The following is a 15,899-nucleotide window of genomic DNA, read 5'->3' as shown; positions in this document are numbered from 1 at the left end:
CTTAGCTACTAGCTAGATGAATAGTTTATGAGCATAAGCTTAGGAATTATAAAAGTAGTTAATAAATTCCTTTACGGGCGAGGGGTATTACTAGCGCAATTATAATCGTAAGAGCTATACGAAATACTAATAATAATAATTATAAAAAAGGAATTCGTACTATAGAACTAGGTATAAGTCGATAGAGTATATAATCGCTTTAACGAATTTAAAAAAAGGGTAAATAACCTAAATTTCCTCCTTATAATTACTAACGGAAATCTATCGTTATAAAAGGATATACCGGGGCAAAATATAGTACTAGAAGTATAATAATTAATAATTCTACTTATTTTAATTTATAACTCGTTACTACTACTAACGTAAAATTTAGCGCCGATTAGCTAATAAGAAAAAAGGTAAACGACCCGAAGTTATTAATAATACGTAGCGACGCAGGGATCGTATATAAATACTAAAAATCTAGCGGTAAATACGAAGTAATTTATAGACCTTAAAAAGATCTTCTTAAAAAAGAAATTATACTCTAGGGGGAAGTATAAGGTCTTATAAAAAACCCTAACGATATTTTATAATTATTACGAAAAAGTCGGAATTAGGGAATATTAATACTATTTAGTAATTAATATTATAGTCGTAAGCAAAGCCTCTAATTATTACTACGAAGCGGTACGTAATCTCGATTAAAACGACTTTCTTAATATAATTAATATAATCCGAAGCCGCTTCGAGACTTATAATAAGAACCTAGAGCTCCTATTTAAGCTATGAGCGATTTCTTTCGTATCTATAGCTAGGATAATAGAGGGCAAATCGTAAGTAGAGATCTTTAAAGAGCTCATCGATTAAATTAATAAGTTAATAAAAACCTAGCTAAATAAGGGGATAAATAAGCGAAAAGTCGAATATCTCTATACCGTAGTCTAGTATATACTAAAAGTAAAAATAACCCTATACTAGGTACCTAAAAACTATAAAACGCTCTACTCGAGGCTAAAATCTAGCTTTAATATTAAAACGAGAATACCGCGCTAAACCCACTTCTAAGCGTATAACGGCCCTTATTAATAATATTAAATTAATCGAATATATAATAAAAAAAGAAAAGAGGCTAGATACGGTAATTATTAATAAGGAGGCTTAGATTTATTAAATAGGTAGAGATTTAACTTACGGGTAGGGTAATAAAAGAGGTAATATTATATTTATAAAAAGGATAGATATTAGTTAAATAACTACTCTAAAGAAGAGCGTACTAAATTATATAAATAATATAAAAAGTTAAGGGTAGTAAATAGTAAAACTAGCCCTCGTCGGTTTAACTAATTCCTTATTATATATAAGGGTAGATCTGGGGGTATAAAACCTAGTAATAGTAGCTAAAGTAGCGGCTTAAAATATATACCCCCTATAGGAGATTTAGAAAATAAAAAAGATCTTACCCCCTATACTAACGAATTAGATTATAACGAAATTAATAATATTAATTACTCTTTTTTTACCCCGTTAGCTTTTAGAGGATATATAAGGCTAAACGAATAGAGAGTAGCAAAAGCTTTTAATAAGTAGGCTTTTATTTACGGATAATAAGGGAAGGTCCTTTAGATAACGGATATAGAGGTAGCTAAAAGGGTAAATTTAATAGGGCCGAAGCCTATTATCTTAACGATTAAAAAAAAGACGTTATCTTTTTTAATATTTAAAAAAAAGGAACATAGTACTAAGTAAATCTAGAGGTAGCTAGAGGGGTCCTTTTTATACTACTTAGATCCCTTAAATACTAAGCTTATATAAGTATTCTATACGAGTAAAAGGTATAGCCTAGACAATTTTTATAAGATTATCCTAAATACTAGGGTATTGTAATAGTTAACTAGAGAAAAAGGGTAATTCTAAGCGCTATAGAAAATCGCGCTAATAATACTTAATACGTTAACGGTAGGTATTATGAGGATTAGTTTCGGCCTAAGTAAGGAAATCGTTGCCCTAAGTATAATAAAAATAGAGACGCACTTCGGAATAATAACTTTCTATATTTTACCTATTAATACCCTATTTCTCCTATATCTAAAAGATATAAATCGACTAAGTATTATATTTAATAATACGAGGAATAGAATCTCTAGTAGTAAGTACTTCGAGATAGTTAAACGACAATAGGGGTATACGTTTATAAAGCTTACTAACGATATAAAGTTAATTAATTACTTAACGAAAAGTAAGCTTAGAAGACTATACTAGAGATTTAGGTACCCGTTAGTTACGAGGCTATATAACCTCCTAAAGTAATTAAGTAATAATAATATCGAAATAGGGGCACTAGAGTAGTTAATAAAAGTATATTATTAATACTAAATAAATGCGCAGAGCCCACGCAAATTTAAGTTTAAATTACGTAATAAGCTTAATTTTAACTAAGAAATCGTCGTTAATATCTTCTATTTAAATAGTCGGCTAGTACTATATATAATCGACGTAGCTATATCTTTCTAAGTAGGGCAATTCCTCTAGGATCTATAAGTAAAGATAGTATAAGTAGCCCTATAAAAAAACTAGATTAATATATACTAGGGACCGCTAGATAGTATTAAAACCGACGCTAGTACTAGCTTTAAGTTAGTAGAATTTAGGGATAATATAACGGCCTACGGTATATAACTAAAAGTCGTACTTATTAAAGCGTACTATAGTATTAGAAAAGTAGAGAGGGTACACTAGTAATTAAAAAGGGCGTTTAGAATTATTAAAAAAGAAAATCTAGATTCTATTAATAACGAATACCTCTAGATAGTACTTAAATACTATAACGATACTATAGGGCCTAACGGACTTATACTAACGCTATTAGTATTTAGAGTATATTTAAGAACGACCTTAGCCTCGCTACTATTACTAAACGTAAGCTAACGAGCCTAAGTAGTTAAAAAAGTAATATAAGTACTACGTAAAGTAAGTATAAAAAGGCAAGTTAATAAAGTAATTACTACGCGTAATAGGCCCGATATAGGGGATAACCTAAATATATTACTAAATTCGGATATATAAGTATAGCGCGAAATTACCTAATAATAGGCTAGGCTATATAAGTTAATTTCCGTTAACGAGCGCTCTTATATAGTTATAAAAGATCGTAACTAGCTACTCGAAGTATTAATTACGGTAATTAGACCGTACTATATAAATCCTAACGAAGTAATTTCTAACTTATAAAAAAAAAAAGAGCTAGGGGAAACTATATAACCCGTAGCAGAGGCATAGGAAATTATCCTTAATAAAATCGTCGTAGTAGTACTAATAAATAACGAGGAAAAGGAAATTACTAAAAGGGCACTAATACTACCGGCAAGACGTCGTAAAAAACCACGATAGTAAGCCCTAACGTAGCAATTTATTACTAATAACAAAATAATTAATACTTTTTATATAATAAAAAAGAAAGCCGATTTTGAGCTAGTAGTTAAACTACGCAAAAAAAACATAATTATAATTACTAAAAAGCCGTATAAGGGATTAGATCTTATCGAAGCAAATACTCTTTATAATCGAGGGGTCTATCGATTTATCTTATACGACTTAGAAAAATATATAAACCTCCGCATATTTAAATTATAAATAGTTCGTAAGATTAAAAAGAAAGGAACACCCTAACCGTACGAGAAGTCTAAATACGTAATTTAGGGGTATAGCGACGTTAAAAAAGCGACGTTATTTATATAATCGCCCACTATATAGCGCTATAGCTAACGATTAATAATAGTACTAATAGTATTATTATAGAAAAAGGGATACGAGATTTAGAGCCGTAATATTACCTAGGCCTATACCCAATCGGCCATAGGGCTTATAAAGAAAATCCTAGCCTATTTACTAAAAGAAATAGCTAGTAAATACTTAAAAAGCACGATTATTAAAGTACTTAAGCTACTATATAAGCTCGCAAAATCGGGCACCTATTAGTAGGCTACTTATTACGATTTTTATATTAATTAACTATTAATAGTTACCTCTACGTACGACCCGTACTTACTAATTATAAAATATAAAAGCGATTAATTTAGGATCGTTAGAATATAAACTAACAATATATTAGGCCTATTTAATATTAACTTTATAAAGAAGGAGGATAAGGAGCTTTAGAAAGCGGGCTTCGTAGTAAAGTTAAAAGAGGTCCTTATAATAAATACCCCCCTAGTATTTAACGGCAGGATTCTTATAATTAAAAAGGAAACCGTCGTTTTTTAATAAAAAGGGTAGAGCGAGAAGATTAACCTCGTAAATCCGAACATAACTAATATTAAAAAGTAATATAAGGCTAAGCTTATGCAAGGGGTATATATTATAAGTATTTATTAGCCCGAGGTAACTTTTAACTACGCTAGGGTAGCGTAAGTTATAAATCTAACTAAACGAAACGTCGAAGTACTTAATAAGTAGCTTAAGTAGTAATAAATAAATCTCGATCGAGGTCTCGTTTACTACTTAATCGACCTTATAATTAGTAAGCTCTACGTCTTCGTTAATAGGTTATTTATAAATAATAACGACCTTACTTCGTAATTAGGGTATATTATTATCCTAGCTAACGAGAATATAAGTAAGAGCGAATTCACTATATACGGCAATATAATCTACTACTTATTAACTAAAAATAAGCGAGTAATAAGAAATATATTAGTATTAGAAGTATATAATATAATTAACAGCGTTAACCTCTCTTACGCAATTTTAATAACGCTAAAGAAGATTACTAATCGAATTAGCCTTCTACCTATTTTAATAATTATTTATACCGATTCCTACTCGCTATATAAATACCTCGTTAAATTAGGAACGATAAAGGAAAAGAGGTTTATAATCGATATTATAGCCCTTAGGTAATCGTACGAAAGGCGCGAAATACTTAAGATCTATTAGATTAATAATAAAAACAACCTCGTAAACGCTTTTATAAAAGTAGTACTAAATAAGGGATTAGAGTAATTTATAAGTAATAAAAAAGCTATTATATAAATAAAGGGATAGGTTATACGAAAAAAGTAGAGAAAAGGGGGAAAAGGAGACGACTTAGTAAACGGGCCCGAGGTCGAATTATACCTTTAACTATAGTAGTTAAATTAATAAAAGAAAAAGAAAGTTAGTATTAAATTAGAAGTTTAATTCGACCGCAGTATATAGCCGACTGCGTAGGGGCTAATTAGGGGCCCTATTTATAATTATTATAGCTAGCCTAACCTACGGTTAGAACCTCCTTTTTATACTTACTACGTAGATATTTATATAGTTTAATTAATCTCTTCGTTAACTACGGTTCGAACTAACTACCCTGTAATAGGGATACCAATAATAACTTCAACGTCTTGGTATTGGCTATCTTGAATGAGGTGCTAATCTGGGCCAGCCCCAAGATAATACATATTACCGGGGTGGGCGACTTGATACCGTGCTTACTTCTCCTCTAATCACCTCTCCGTTGACCATGCTCCCAGGGCTCATCTCGCGTATCTGCAAGTTTTCCCCATGGCGAACTCTCGGCCGGCGTCTTAGGGCCCTTGTTCCTCCATCGCCTTCATCATGTTCTGGCCGAGGTTGCCGGCCCGATTCGCGCGATTCCGAATATGGATCTTGAGTCCCAGGCGGCCAGGATGCCGGATCCTCGAAAACCTGACTATTCTGTCCCGTTGAATTCGATCTGCTTTTCTGTCTACGCTGTCCTTTCTGTGCATGCTGTCGTGTATCGTGGTGTTGGGTCGGAGGCGGTTGGAATCCCTGATTCGGGCGACGCGGAACACTTTGGTTCCTTGGAACCGGTACATACTCCTCTTCGGGGTACGATTGTGAATGGCGATGATCATTCGGGGGAGCCTGAGAGTTCTGGCTCCCTAGAGACTCTACGCGGCCCCTTCTGTATGGGGCATATACATTCGAATGTCCTTGATTCGGAAAATTCTGACTATTCCGGGCCCATACGTAGCCTGTCATTGGTGGGGCATCATCTCGCATCGTGCTCATCGGGATACCAGGCATATGGTGTGGGTGTCCAGGCATATGGTGTGGGAATACAGGCATATGGTGTGGGAATTCAGGCGTATCGTGTGAGACAAACCCTTGGTTCAGTCTAGTATCCCAAGTTGGTTCTCTTCTCAATGCATAGGGGTGTATCTCTCGATACTCTTGTAAGCCGGCTGCCGACATTGGCTGATCCTTCTTGTGTTGTCTCCAGGGCGTTCGAGTCCGGCTTCCGGATTGGACCTTTGGTGACATGTCCTCCGGGACACCCTCGTCATTCAGTATCACCGGATTCGATGCATGTTCACGTACTCGCTGCTCGAGTTCTTCGGGGCTGAAATGGTCTGGGTGCTCGCAACCTGAAGCTCGTCCATTGCAGTGCGGCCGTCCGTTGTATGTTGAACTCGGGTCTCCCAAATGAGATTTGTGAGGGCAATTCTTTTTGTTGCAGTGGTGGTAGTCAGGGTACTTGGTAGAGCTAGTTTCACCTCGAAGTGGTGAATTCATCCTTATGATACTATATTATGCCGCTGACGATGAAGATGCTTCTTGCAAACGATTGCAGTTCTGACGATTCCTGTCCAGTTCTCAACAAGATTATTCATATCACCCTCAACATACCACTTTGTAATAACTTTATATAGATGTCTATTCAAGTCCATGCATCAAAGACACTTGTTCACTCTTTAGTATTTGAACAACATGAGGGGTACTTGAGAGCATAAAAATCGGCCTCGACTCCTGTTCAGGTAAAGCCTTTTTGGCCGAATGCTTTGCCGGCTATGATGTCTTGGCCGTCTGAATTCAGGTGTGTTTTGGGTGGACCTCAGTCCTTTGTCCATACTGATTCTCGTTCGTGGCCTTTGGGGTCGCGAGTCACTGCGCCGGGGGTCCCTGGACCCGAGTTCAAAGGACGCTATAGAGGAACCAAATCACTGGATCTCAAGATCCCCAATAGACCACTGCAAAATTCAGGCGGTTATCCTACTTCTGCTCAGATGATTCCACATATAGCACCATGTTCCATGTTCAACGATGCGGCTGTGACTCAAGGGTAAGCAAGTAGTGAGAAGCCTGTGAATAGACATTCGACCATGGCGCTAACCTTAGCTTTCTCGAGTCTATAGGGCCGAGCCTTTTTGCGAAGAGCAGAAGCCTGTGATACATCACGCTCAGTCGATATAATATCAAGCCTTGAGATCAAGTTTGAGGACTTGGCCTTTAATATAGTGGTGCGGCTCCTAAGCAAAGCGAGGCGTATAACGAGTAATCGCTTGTAGACAGTGTCACTCCTAGCTTTAGTAGAACCCCCTGTGTTGGATTACGAGGCAGAAAAGGGGCCCTATTAGGTAGTTAGGTAGGGGTAGTAGGTAGGCAGTCTAGGCCCGTGCAGACGGACCCTTCCACCTACCTATACCCACTGAGGGACCGCGGGCTCTGCCCACGATCTTCCCCTCCTACACACACGCAATAGACCTATACTAACCTATTAACCTAGTCGTAACCCAAAAGGTCTAACCTGCTTACGTATATACTAATACTAATTAGTAATTAAATTATATATATATTTCTACCGTAAGTTAGTAAGGATATAACTATAAAAGAGATAGCCTCGACCTACCTCGCTAGCTATTCCGACCTATTAACTTAGTTCCGTCTATCTAACTAACGATAAGCGGCCTAGTCTATGCTACCTTAGCTCTCTTTTATTATTACTAGCTAACGACTAATCGACTAGTTACGGGCCGTTAAGAGCGCGCTCTATTATATACGATCTCTTTTACTAAGACTACTATTATAAAAGGATTAACTACTTTACTACTACTATTAACCTCGCCTCTACCGTTAATATTATCTCCGCTAGCCTTATTACTATTACTAACTTCTTTTTAATCGAACCGCTCGTAAAAGAATCTATTTTAAATATATTATAGCTAAGCGCTACCTTAAACTAGTAATAAGTAAGAGGAGATTAATTACTAAGAAATTAATCCGACGATTACTAGCGTACTAGCGCTTAGCAATAGCAAGACCTTCGGAATTATAAATCTCGATAGTATTAGTAATAGGGATCTATTTTATACTACTAATAAATCCACCTCCTTCTAACCTAACGGAAGCTCTGAGACTAGACTAGTAAAATAAGGTACGAGAAGTGCTAAAAGGAATCGCTAATTAGTAGCTAACGGAATCCTCTATTTATTACTAGAAGTACGGTTATAAAAGGCCTTTCTTCCCTTTTTACGACCTTCCGCCGACCTTAGTAACCTTCCGTCTATATACCTCGTTAAAAAAATAGAATTTTCTAACTAATAATAGTAGCCCGCTCACTACTATTAAAACGATCGCTACGACCGACCTACTACTCTTTTTAACCTAACTAACGTTATACTATAATTATAATACGACGATTATATTCTACAGTGATCTTTTATTATATAACTTACCTCGTAAATATACTATAGTAACTACTGGCCCTAGTAATAAGTAGGAAGGGTCTAACGATTAGTTAATATTACCTCCGGCCTACCTATGCTCTTAAATTACGGAACTATACCTAATTCTAATTCGCTAATAGGACTACGTTAACTTAACTTAATAGGGCTTATTTAATATTATACCTGCCCTTACGAACGATAAAAAGCTTAATACTTTTATCCTCTATATAATAGGATGCTACTATCGAGACGGCCTAACGGGCGAGGAGCTATAAAAGGACTTTAAGACCGACTTCTAAAGCTAGGAAGTAGGGGACTTCTTAAGAATAGAAAGTGCGATTCTTAAGAAGCTAAGAGACTTCTTTATAAATAACGGTATTAATTTAATAATTAAAAATCGTAGTTAAATAGCGGAAAAGATCGCTAGCGCCCTTAATACCTAATACTTCCCTACTTAGACTTCTAAAGAGATCGTAGCCTACCGTAGCCGTACTAAATACTTTAATATATTATACTACGATCCTTACTTCTTTTACTTACTGCTCCCGTAGCTAGTAAATACCGATAATCTTATTTAGTAAGCTAGAGAGATAGTAAGGGAATCCTTATAACCCTAACTTACTTAATCCCGGTAATTAAGATTCCGACCTTAGCCTTACTATCGACCGACCGACCTACCGCCTCTCTAAGAAGAAGAGGAGGAAGAACTAGAGAATAAAGTTATTATTACCTAATAGCGAAATCTACCCCGTTAGATACTATACTTCGATATAAAAACTAAAGACGATATTATGCCCGATACCCGCTAATTAATTAACTTTATTAAGCTCTACGACGATAAGAATAAGTATAGTAATAAGAAATACGATATTTTTAGTAAAAAGCTTCGGATCTTTAAAGTACTATACTAACGGGCGGGAATTAGCGGACGATACTATTCTAGTGCTTTTCTGAATATACTTTAGGGAAGGGCATTAACCTTTTACTTCGACTAACTTAGTAGTACCTCTAACCCGCTTAGCTTCGATATAATATACTAGAGGACCTAGGAATACTTTAAGCCGCCTACGAGCTATTAAAACTACCTCGCTATGTTATAGTAGTAGGCACCAGGGCCCTATGGGCCCTGTAGCTCAGCCTCAGGCTACGAGGCTAAGCTCCCAGTAGTTACGTAACGAGCTAGACCGCTAGGCCCAAAGGGCCAGCCTACTAGCTTCTGCCCACTATTCTGTTTTTTCCCTTTTTACGTTAAGTCTTTAGTTAATTAGGTTAATATAGTAGCGTTCCGACCTACCTCGAGTTCCCTTTCGTAATATTACTTAACGTTACTTAATTAACTATTCTCTAGAGACGGAACGATAATATCTTAATTAATTAATTACTAGCTACCCCTATTAAAAAAGCGCATAAGAGAGCTGAGCGATAGCCGGTCGAATTAATTGCGCATAAGTAGTATAATTAATACTCCCTAAATATATACCCCCTTTACTAAACGCGATAGTTAGAGAATATAGCTAGGAAGGCTAGGTCTCCCTTCGTACTAACGGCTTTTAATAAAGCCGCCGCCTCTACGAGTCTTAATAAAGCGTCGTAGGCCCTAATAAAGGCGCTAAGCTCCCGGTTATTAACCTAGAGGTTGCGCTATCTAACTAGCTAATAGAGCGCTTCTTACCCTCTACTACTTAGGCTAATTACTTAGCGTACCTTAGTAACGTAGCTAACTAGCTTACTTTACTTATTTATATCCGTAACGATATCCTCTTTAAAAAGAATACTAAGTAGTATATCGACCTCGACTTTATCTAAGAGCTATACTTTAAAAACGACGGAAAGACCCTACTTAAATAGATCGAATAGTAGCTAAAGATACGCATCGCTTAGTACTAATTAGAGCAGGTCCTAGCGTCCGCTATTAGCTAGCTAAGTAATAGTACTAAGTACTTATATATAATAACCCGTAAAAACCTCGACCTTATATATATTACTATTACAGAGCTCTGTATTACGAAAGAAGCCCTTACCCAAGCCTATACTAATAATATAGCTATAGCCGAAAGGCTAGAATAATTAGAGAACGGCTCCTAGGCTAGCTCTATTTAGGATACCGCTACCCTTAGCGTACTAAAGTAGTAGCTAATATACTTAGAGATATAAAGTAGCCGCGAGACTACTCTAGCCTCGTCCTATCCTATTACCCACGGCTCTTAGAAAATGCCTAACGTACCCACCTTTATAAATAATAATACTAGCCTTAAGTTCGATTACTAGCTTTAGTATATTACGAAGCGCTTAAAGAACGCTAATTATAGTATAAATAAGTACTACCTAGAGTATATTATTAATAAGATTAGAGGTAGTACTACGGAGTTTATATACTTATTACTAACCTCTAACGAGATTACTACGGCTAAGTAGCTACTCTATGAGCTTAAGTCGGCTTATACTAACCTAATTACTATAGACGACGCTAGCCGTAAGCTAGACGTACTTACGATTATACTTAAAAACGTCTATTAAAAGCGCTTTATATTCGCTAAGCTCGCGCGTATTAGTAAGCTTTTAAAGTCCTAATAAAAGCGCCGTTTTTATAATAAGCTACTTATATATCTTCGTAACTAGGCTATATCGAAGTACTTAAATAATATAGCTACTTTCTAAAAGTATACTAAGTACGTTACTTAGCTAGCTAACGTAATATAGCCCCCTTTTATAAAGGACCGCGCGGTTAAGGTTTTTAACTAGACTTACTAAACCTCGGGTAGAAGTAATAGAAGTAATAAAAGTAACGGAAATAATAGAGGTACTAGAGGTACTAAATAGGACCGAGGTCGCACCTCTACTTACGAGACGATCACTAAAGCCCTATATTAGAAGCTTAAGGATAGTAGCGCTTACTTCGTTTATAATAATACTAAACATATCTCTAAGGACTACCTTAAGAAGCTAAAGACTACTATAGCCGCTATTAACGCTACCGCGGGCCCTACTAAGATAGAGTTAGGTTTAGAAAACTAAACCCCTTAGTAAAAGTAAACTCCTAGCTAGGGGATATATATAAAAAGGATAGAAGATTAGTAATTAATTTAGTAAACTTATAGGATCTCATAGGGGGTTAGCCCTTTAAAATAGAGCTTATATTAATATTTAATAAATATAGAATTTGCCTAAGAGCCTTACTTAATACGGGAGCTAATAAGTACGGATTTATAAATAACTATATAACCCCTTTATTATAACGGTTCTGTGCGGCCCTATCTTATAAATTACTATACCTAATCCCTATTACTAAGTTTAATAAAGAGCGATTAAATAATACTAGCGTAATATAGACCGCTAACTTATATATTAATTAACGGGTCTTTCTAAAGGCACCCCTCTTTTAGCTTAATATAGGCCGCTACGACCTAATCCTAAGGTAGAAGTAGTTTAAATACTACGGGGTAAACCCTAATATTCGCTACTAACGGCTAATATAGCCTAAGGACCTATTACTATAAAAGACGCCCTTTACTATCGTTAGGGATATTAAGGACCTATATACCCCGGAAGTTATTAACGTATAATACTAAATCGACGCCGACTACTAATAGGACTTATTCAAAATAAATATAACCCGCTATAACTAAAAGCTCTAGTAGTAGCGGGTAAAGGGTACGCCGATTAAGATATTACTACGCTTACTAAAGACGATAGCCCGTTAAATATAGCGGTTAAACGAGGCTAAGGATACGAGGAAAATAGAACGCGCCCTTAACGGTACTACTATTACCTCTATAAAGAGGGTTAGATAGTAAAAACTATACTTAATAGCGTTATAAATAAATCTTACTTTTATTAGCGCTCCCGTATTTAAAAAGAACTTAAAGTAAAATAACGTCGAAATAAGCTCTATATTACTCTATAAGCTAGACTATATTATAAAAGATAAGAAGGAAGAGGTAGACCCCTTATACGACGATGACTAAGTTACTTACGACCTTATAGTAACTAACCTATTAGAGTACCTACGGCCCTAGACCGACGTCTTTAGTAAAGCGGCTAGCGATATACTTATGCTTTATAAGCTATATAACTATAAAATTAAGCTCTTAGATAGTAATAAAAAGAAGCTAACTTATTACCCTTTATATAAGTAGTCGGTACCGGAGCTAGAGGCTATAAGAGCTTATTTACTAGAGTACTTATAAAAGGGATTTATCGAGCTAGGTAATACTCCTTTTGCGTCGCCGACGCTATTTATAAAAAAGCACAATAGTAGTCTGCGCTTCTACGTTAACTTCCGTAAGCTAAATAAGGTTATAAAAAAAGACCGCTACTTATTACTACTTATTAATAAGACCCTTGCGTAGCTAGGTAGGGCAAAGGTATTTACTAAACTAAATATTAAGTAGGCCTTTTACCGTATTCGCCTCGACCTAGCCTCTAAGGACTTAACGACGTTTAGAACCCGCTACGGGGTATATAAGTATAAAGTAGTACCCTTCGGGCTCTATAATAGGCTTACTACGTACTAACGATATATAAACGAGATACTAATAGAGTACCTAGACGATTTCTATACGGCATATATAGATAATATCCTAATCTTCTTAAATAACCCCCTCTAATACTAGGAGCACGTTACTAAAGTACTAGACTATTTATAAAAAGTAGGCTTATAAGCGGATATTAAAAAGTATAAATTTAATGTTACTTTTATAAAGTACCTAGGCTTCGTGGTTTTTATAGAAAGTATATAGCTTAATAAGGAGAAAGTCTCTATAGTTAGAGACTAGAAGCTACTTATATTACTTAAGGGTATCTAGTCTTTCCTCGGGTTTTATAACTTTTATAAGAGATTTATAAAAGATTACGGCCGCCTAGCTAGGCCCCTCACGAGACTAATAAATAAGGGAGTTCTTTTTAACTTTAGCGCCGATTACGAAACGGCCTTTAAAGCTATAAAGCTAGTACTAACGTTAGCGCTAATTCTTTACTATTTTAAGCTAGAGCTACCGATACGGCTAGAAACCGACGCTTCTAACTTAGTATATACCGGAGCGCTATTATAATAATAAGAAAATAACGGGTTATAATACTTAGTAACTTTTGTTACGAAGGTAACTTTGTTTACCTTATTATTCGCCTTATTATCAATATTACGTAAGCAAACTATATACCATATTAATCTACGATTTCTGTAGATTATTATAGGTATTGATTATGTAAGCAATACTGCTTATATAAGCTTACGTGAGCAGTGGAAAGTACTGGAAGATAACTGAATAATCTGGAATTTACTCGAGGCGGAATTACGTACTACGATTACGCATTCACTTACGTATATGCTTATTAATTATATCATAATTAATAAGCAATGGAATATTCTAGTAGGAGGTTTTTATGCCTATATGTAGGCGTGTATTTGCCTACCTAGACCTTTCGTTAAGCAAGCAACTTCTCATATAGTAATTCAACTATATTACTCTCTTTATTACAAAAACCTCTTTTATATACGCTTATTTCCCCTATATTCATATATTCTTGCTTCTATATGAATATTCACTTTTCATATTCTATATAAGAATATCCCGCATTACCTCGTTAAAGCTATACGTGCTAGAGGTTATGAGCCCAGTTATTATATAACTGAGGTTTTATTTACTTAAGTGAATATTATTCACTTATCCGAGCTCTTCTATTTTTATTTACCTATATCATACCTATTATCATTTAGGTATATGCCTTTATCCGGTATATGCATATTCATATATTGAGATATCTTACTCCGCCCAAAATCACTTTTTCGAATTCGAAAATTCGAAATCGACCTTTATATTTAATAAAGGATTTATATATATAAAAAGGCAGACGAAGTGTAAGTCCTTTTTATACTATATACTTACTTTTATTAAATATCTATTTATAAGAAAAAGAAGTCAAAATAGACTTTTTCTTATATATATTTTTAGACTTAAAATAAGTCTATTTTCAAGCTTAAAAACAAGCTTGAATTCTAAGCTTAAAGTAAGCTTATTTATACTAGGAACAATACTAGTATATATTTATATTATATATATTCTAAAATATATATAATGGCGGATATTATCAAGGCAATTACAGGCTGCCTTATGCCTGAAAATCAACGCCTAAAAGGTAGTCAAAATTGGACTACTTGGCTTTCTACTCTTCATATTTATCTTCGACTTTTGAAATTAAATACCTATTTCGAAGTTGAAAACGAATATGAAAATATTACTGAAGAGCAAAAAACCCAATCCTTATTATTAATAAGGCAAAATATTCAACCTGAGCCTCTTTCACTTATTTTTGATCAAATTGATCCAAAAGAGGCTCTTAATACCCTTAAAGCATCCTATGAGGGTACAGGACCAGTTCTACGTCAACAATTATACCTCGAATTCCACGCTATTAGATTGGAGCATTTTAATAGCTTAAATGAGTTTATTAGCTCATTTAAAAGCTATATTTCCAAATTAAAAAGCGTAGGAGCTATTATTGAGGATATAGACCAAAAAACGGTCTTTATATCAGCCCTAACTAATATCTTTCCGATTTGGGCTGATCGTCAAAGGTCTAATTTAAGACTTAAAGAGCCCCCTACTTTAGAGGCTCTTATTACGGATATATTAGACGAAAATAGGAGAGAAATCGATACTCCTATGTCTAGTAATACTATTAAGAGTAATAAATACTCTCGAAATAAGTATAATAAGTCTAAGACTTATTATAAGCAAAATACCAACCCAAATACCAACCCAAATAAGCCCTCAAATTACCCAAATAAGCCCTCAAATAAGCCCTCATATCAACCCAAACCAAACCAACCCCGAAACCAGCCCCGAAACCAACCAAACCAGCCCAATCTTTTTACGAAAAACCAACGCCCACATGGAGATTTGAACCCTCAGCCCTTACAATCAAGGAATTATATGGTTAGTGGTTCCGACCACTATACCATAGACCCACTTGATGAAAATTATCAACCTTTTCTCCCTCATATATTACCCAACTCGACTCCAAATGATAATTTGGGCCTTTCGGGAGAAAATACCAATAATTCGGCTAATATGGGCACAAATACAACTGAAAGGTGGTTGTATGATACGGGTTCAACAGTCCATATTACTAATAGTATGGATTTATTCGAAAATTTCGATAATAGGGACAATTTACCCCCTATTCGAACCGGAGCTGGCCCAGTTTACCCACAGGGTATTGGGGACTTAATTTTACCTATCTATTTACGGGGTAAAATTATACCTATAAGGTTAAAAAATACCTTATATATTCCAGAATTCCCACTTAATATCTTTTCAGGTATATTACACTACAAAAATGGTGGATATATTGAAAAGAATTATTTAGTGGATTCTGAGGGCAATGTATTTGCTTATTTGGATTTCAAAAGGCATGGATTTTTCCTTAATATTGCTTGGAAAAATCGAAGGCCTA

At 35.2% G+C, this 15,899-nt stretch overlaps 2 protein-coding genes across 2 annotated transcripts; one reads left to right on the top strand and one right to left on the bottom strand.

The window, feature by feature from the left end:
• Window positions 1–5,540: 5,540 nt before the first annotated feature.
• CLUP02_08461 (uncharacterized protein) lies at window positions 5,541–5,852 on the bottom strand (the record flags this gene model as incomplete). The annotated part of the gene is made up of 1 exon (XM_049287450.1): window positions 5,541–5,852. The coding sequence occupies one exon, from the start codon at window positions 5,850–5,852 to the stop codon at window positions 5,541–5,543; it is 312 nt and encodes a 103-aa protein (XP_049144593.1).
• A 939-nt stretch (window positions 5,853–6,791) lies between these two features.
• Window positions 6,792–7,064, top strand: CLUP02_08460 (uncharacterized protein; the record flags this gene model as incomplete). Its single annotated transcript, XM_049287449.1, has 1 exon — window positions 6,792–7,064. The coding sequence occupies one exon, from the start codon at window positions 6,792–6,794 to the stop codon at window positions 7,062–7,064; it is 273 nt and encodes a 90-aa protein (XP_049144592.1).
• Window positions 7,065–15,899: the final 8,835 nt, after the last annotated feature.

The sequence above is a fragment of the Colletotrichum lupini genome, chromosome 4, assembly GCF_023278565.1.
Source record: "Colletotrichum lupini chromosome 4, complete sequence".
Lineage (NCBI taxonomy): Eukaryota > Fungi > Ascomycota > Sordariomycetes > Glomerellales > Glomerellaceae > Colletotrichum > Colletotrichum lupini.
The sequence above is the reverse complement of the archived record's forward strand: the minus strand, read 5'-3'. Positions and strand labels throughout refer to the sequence as shown.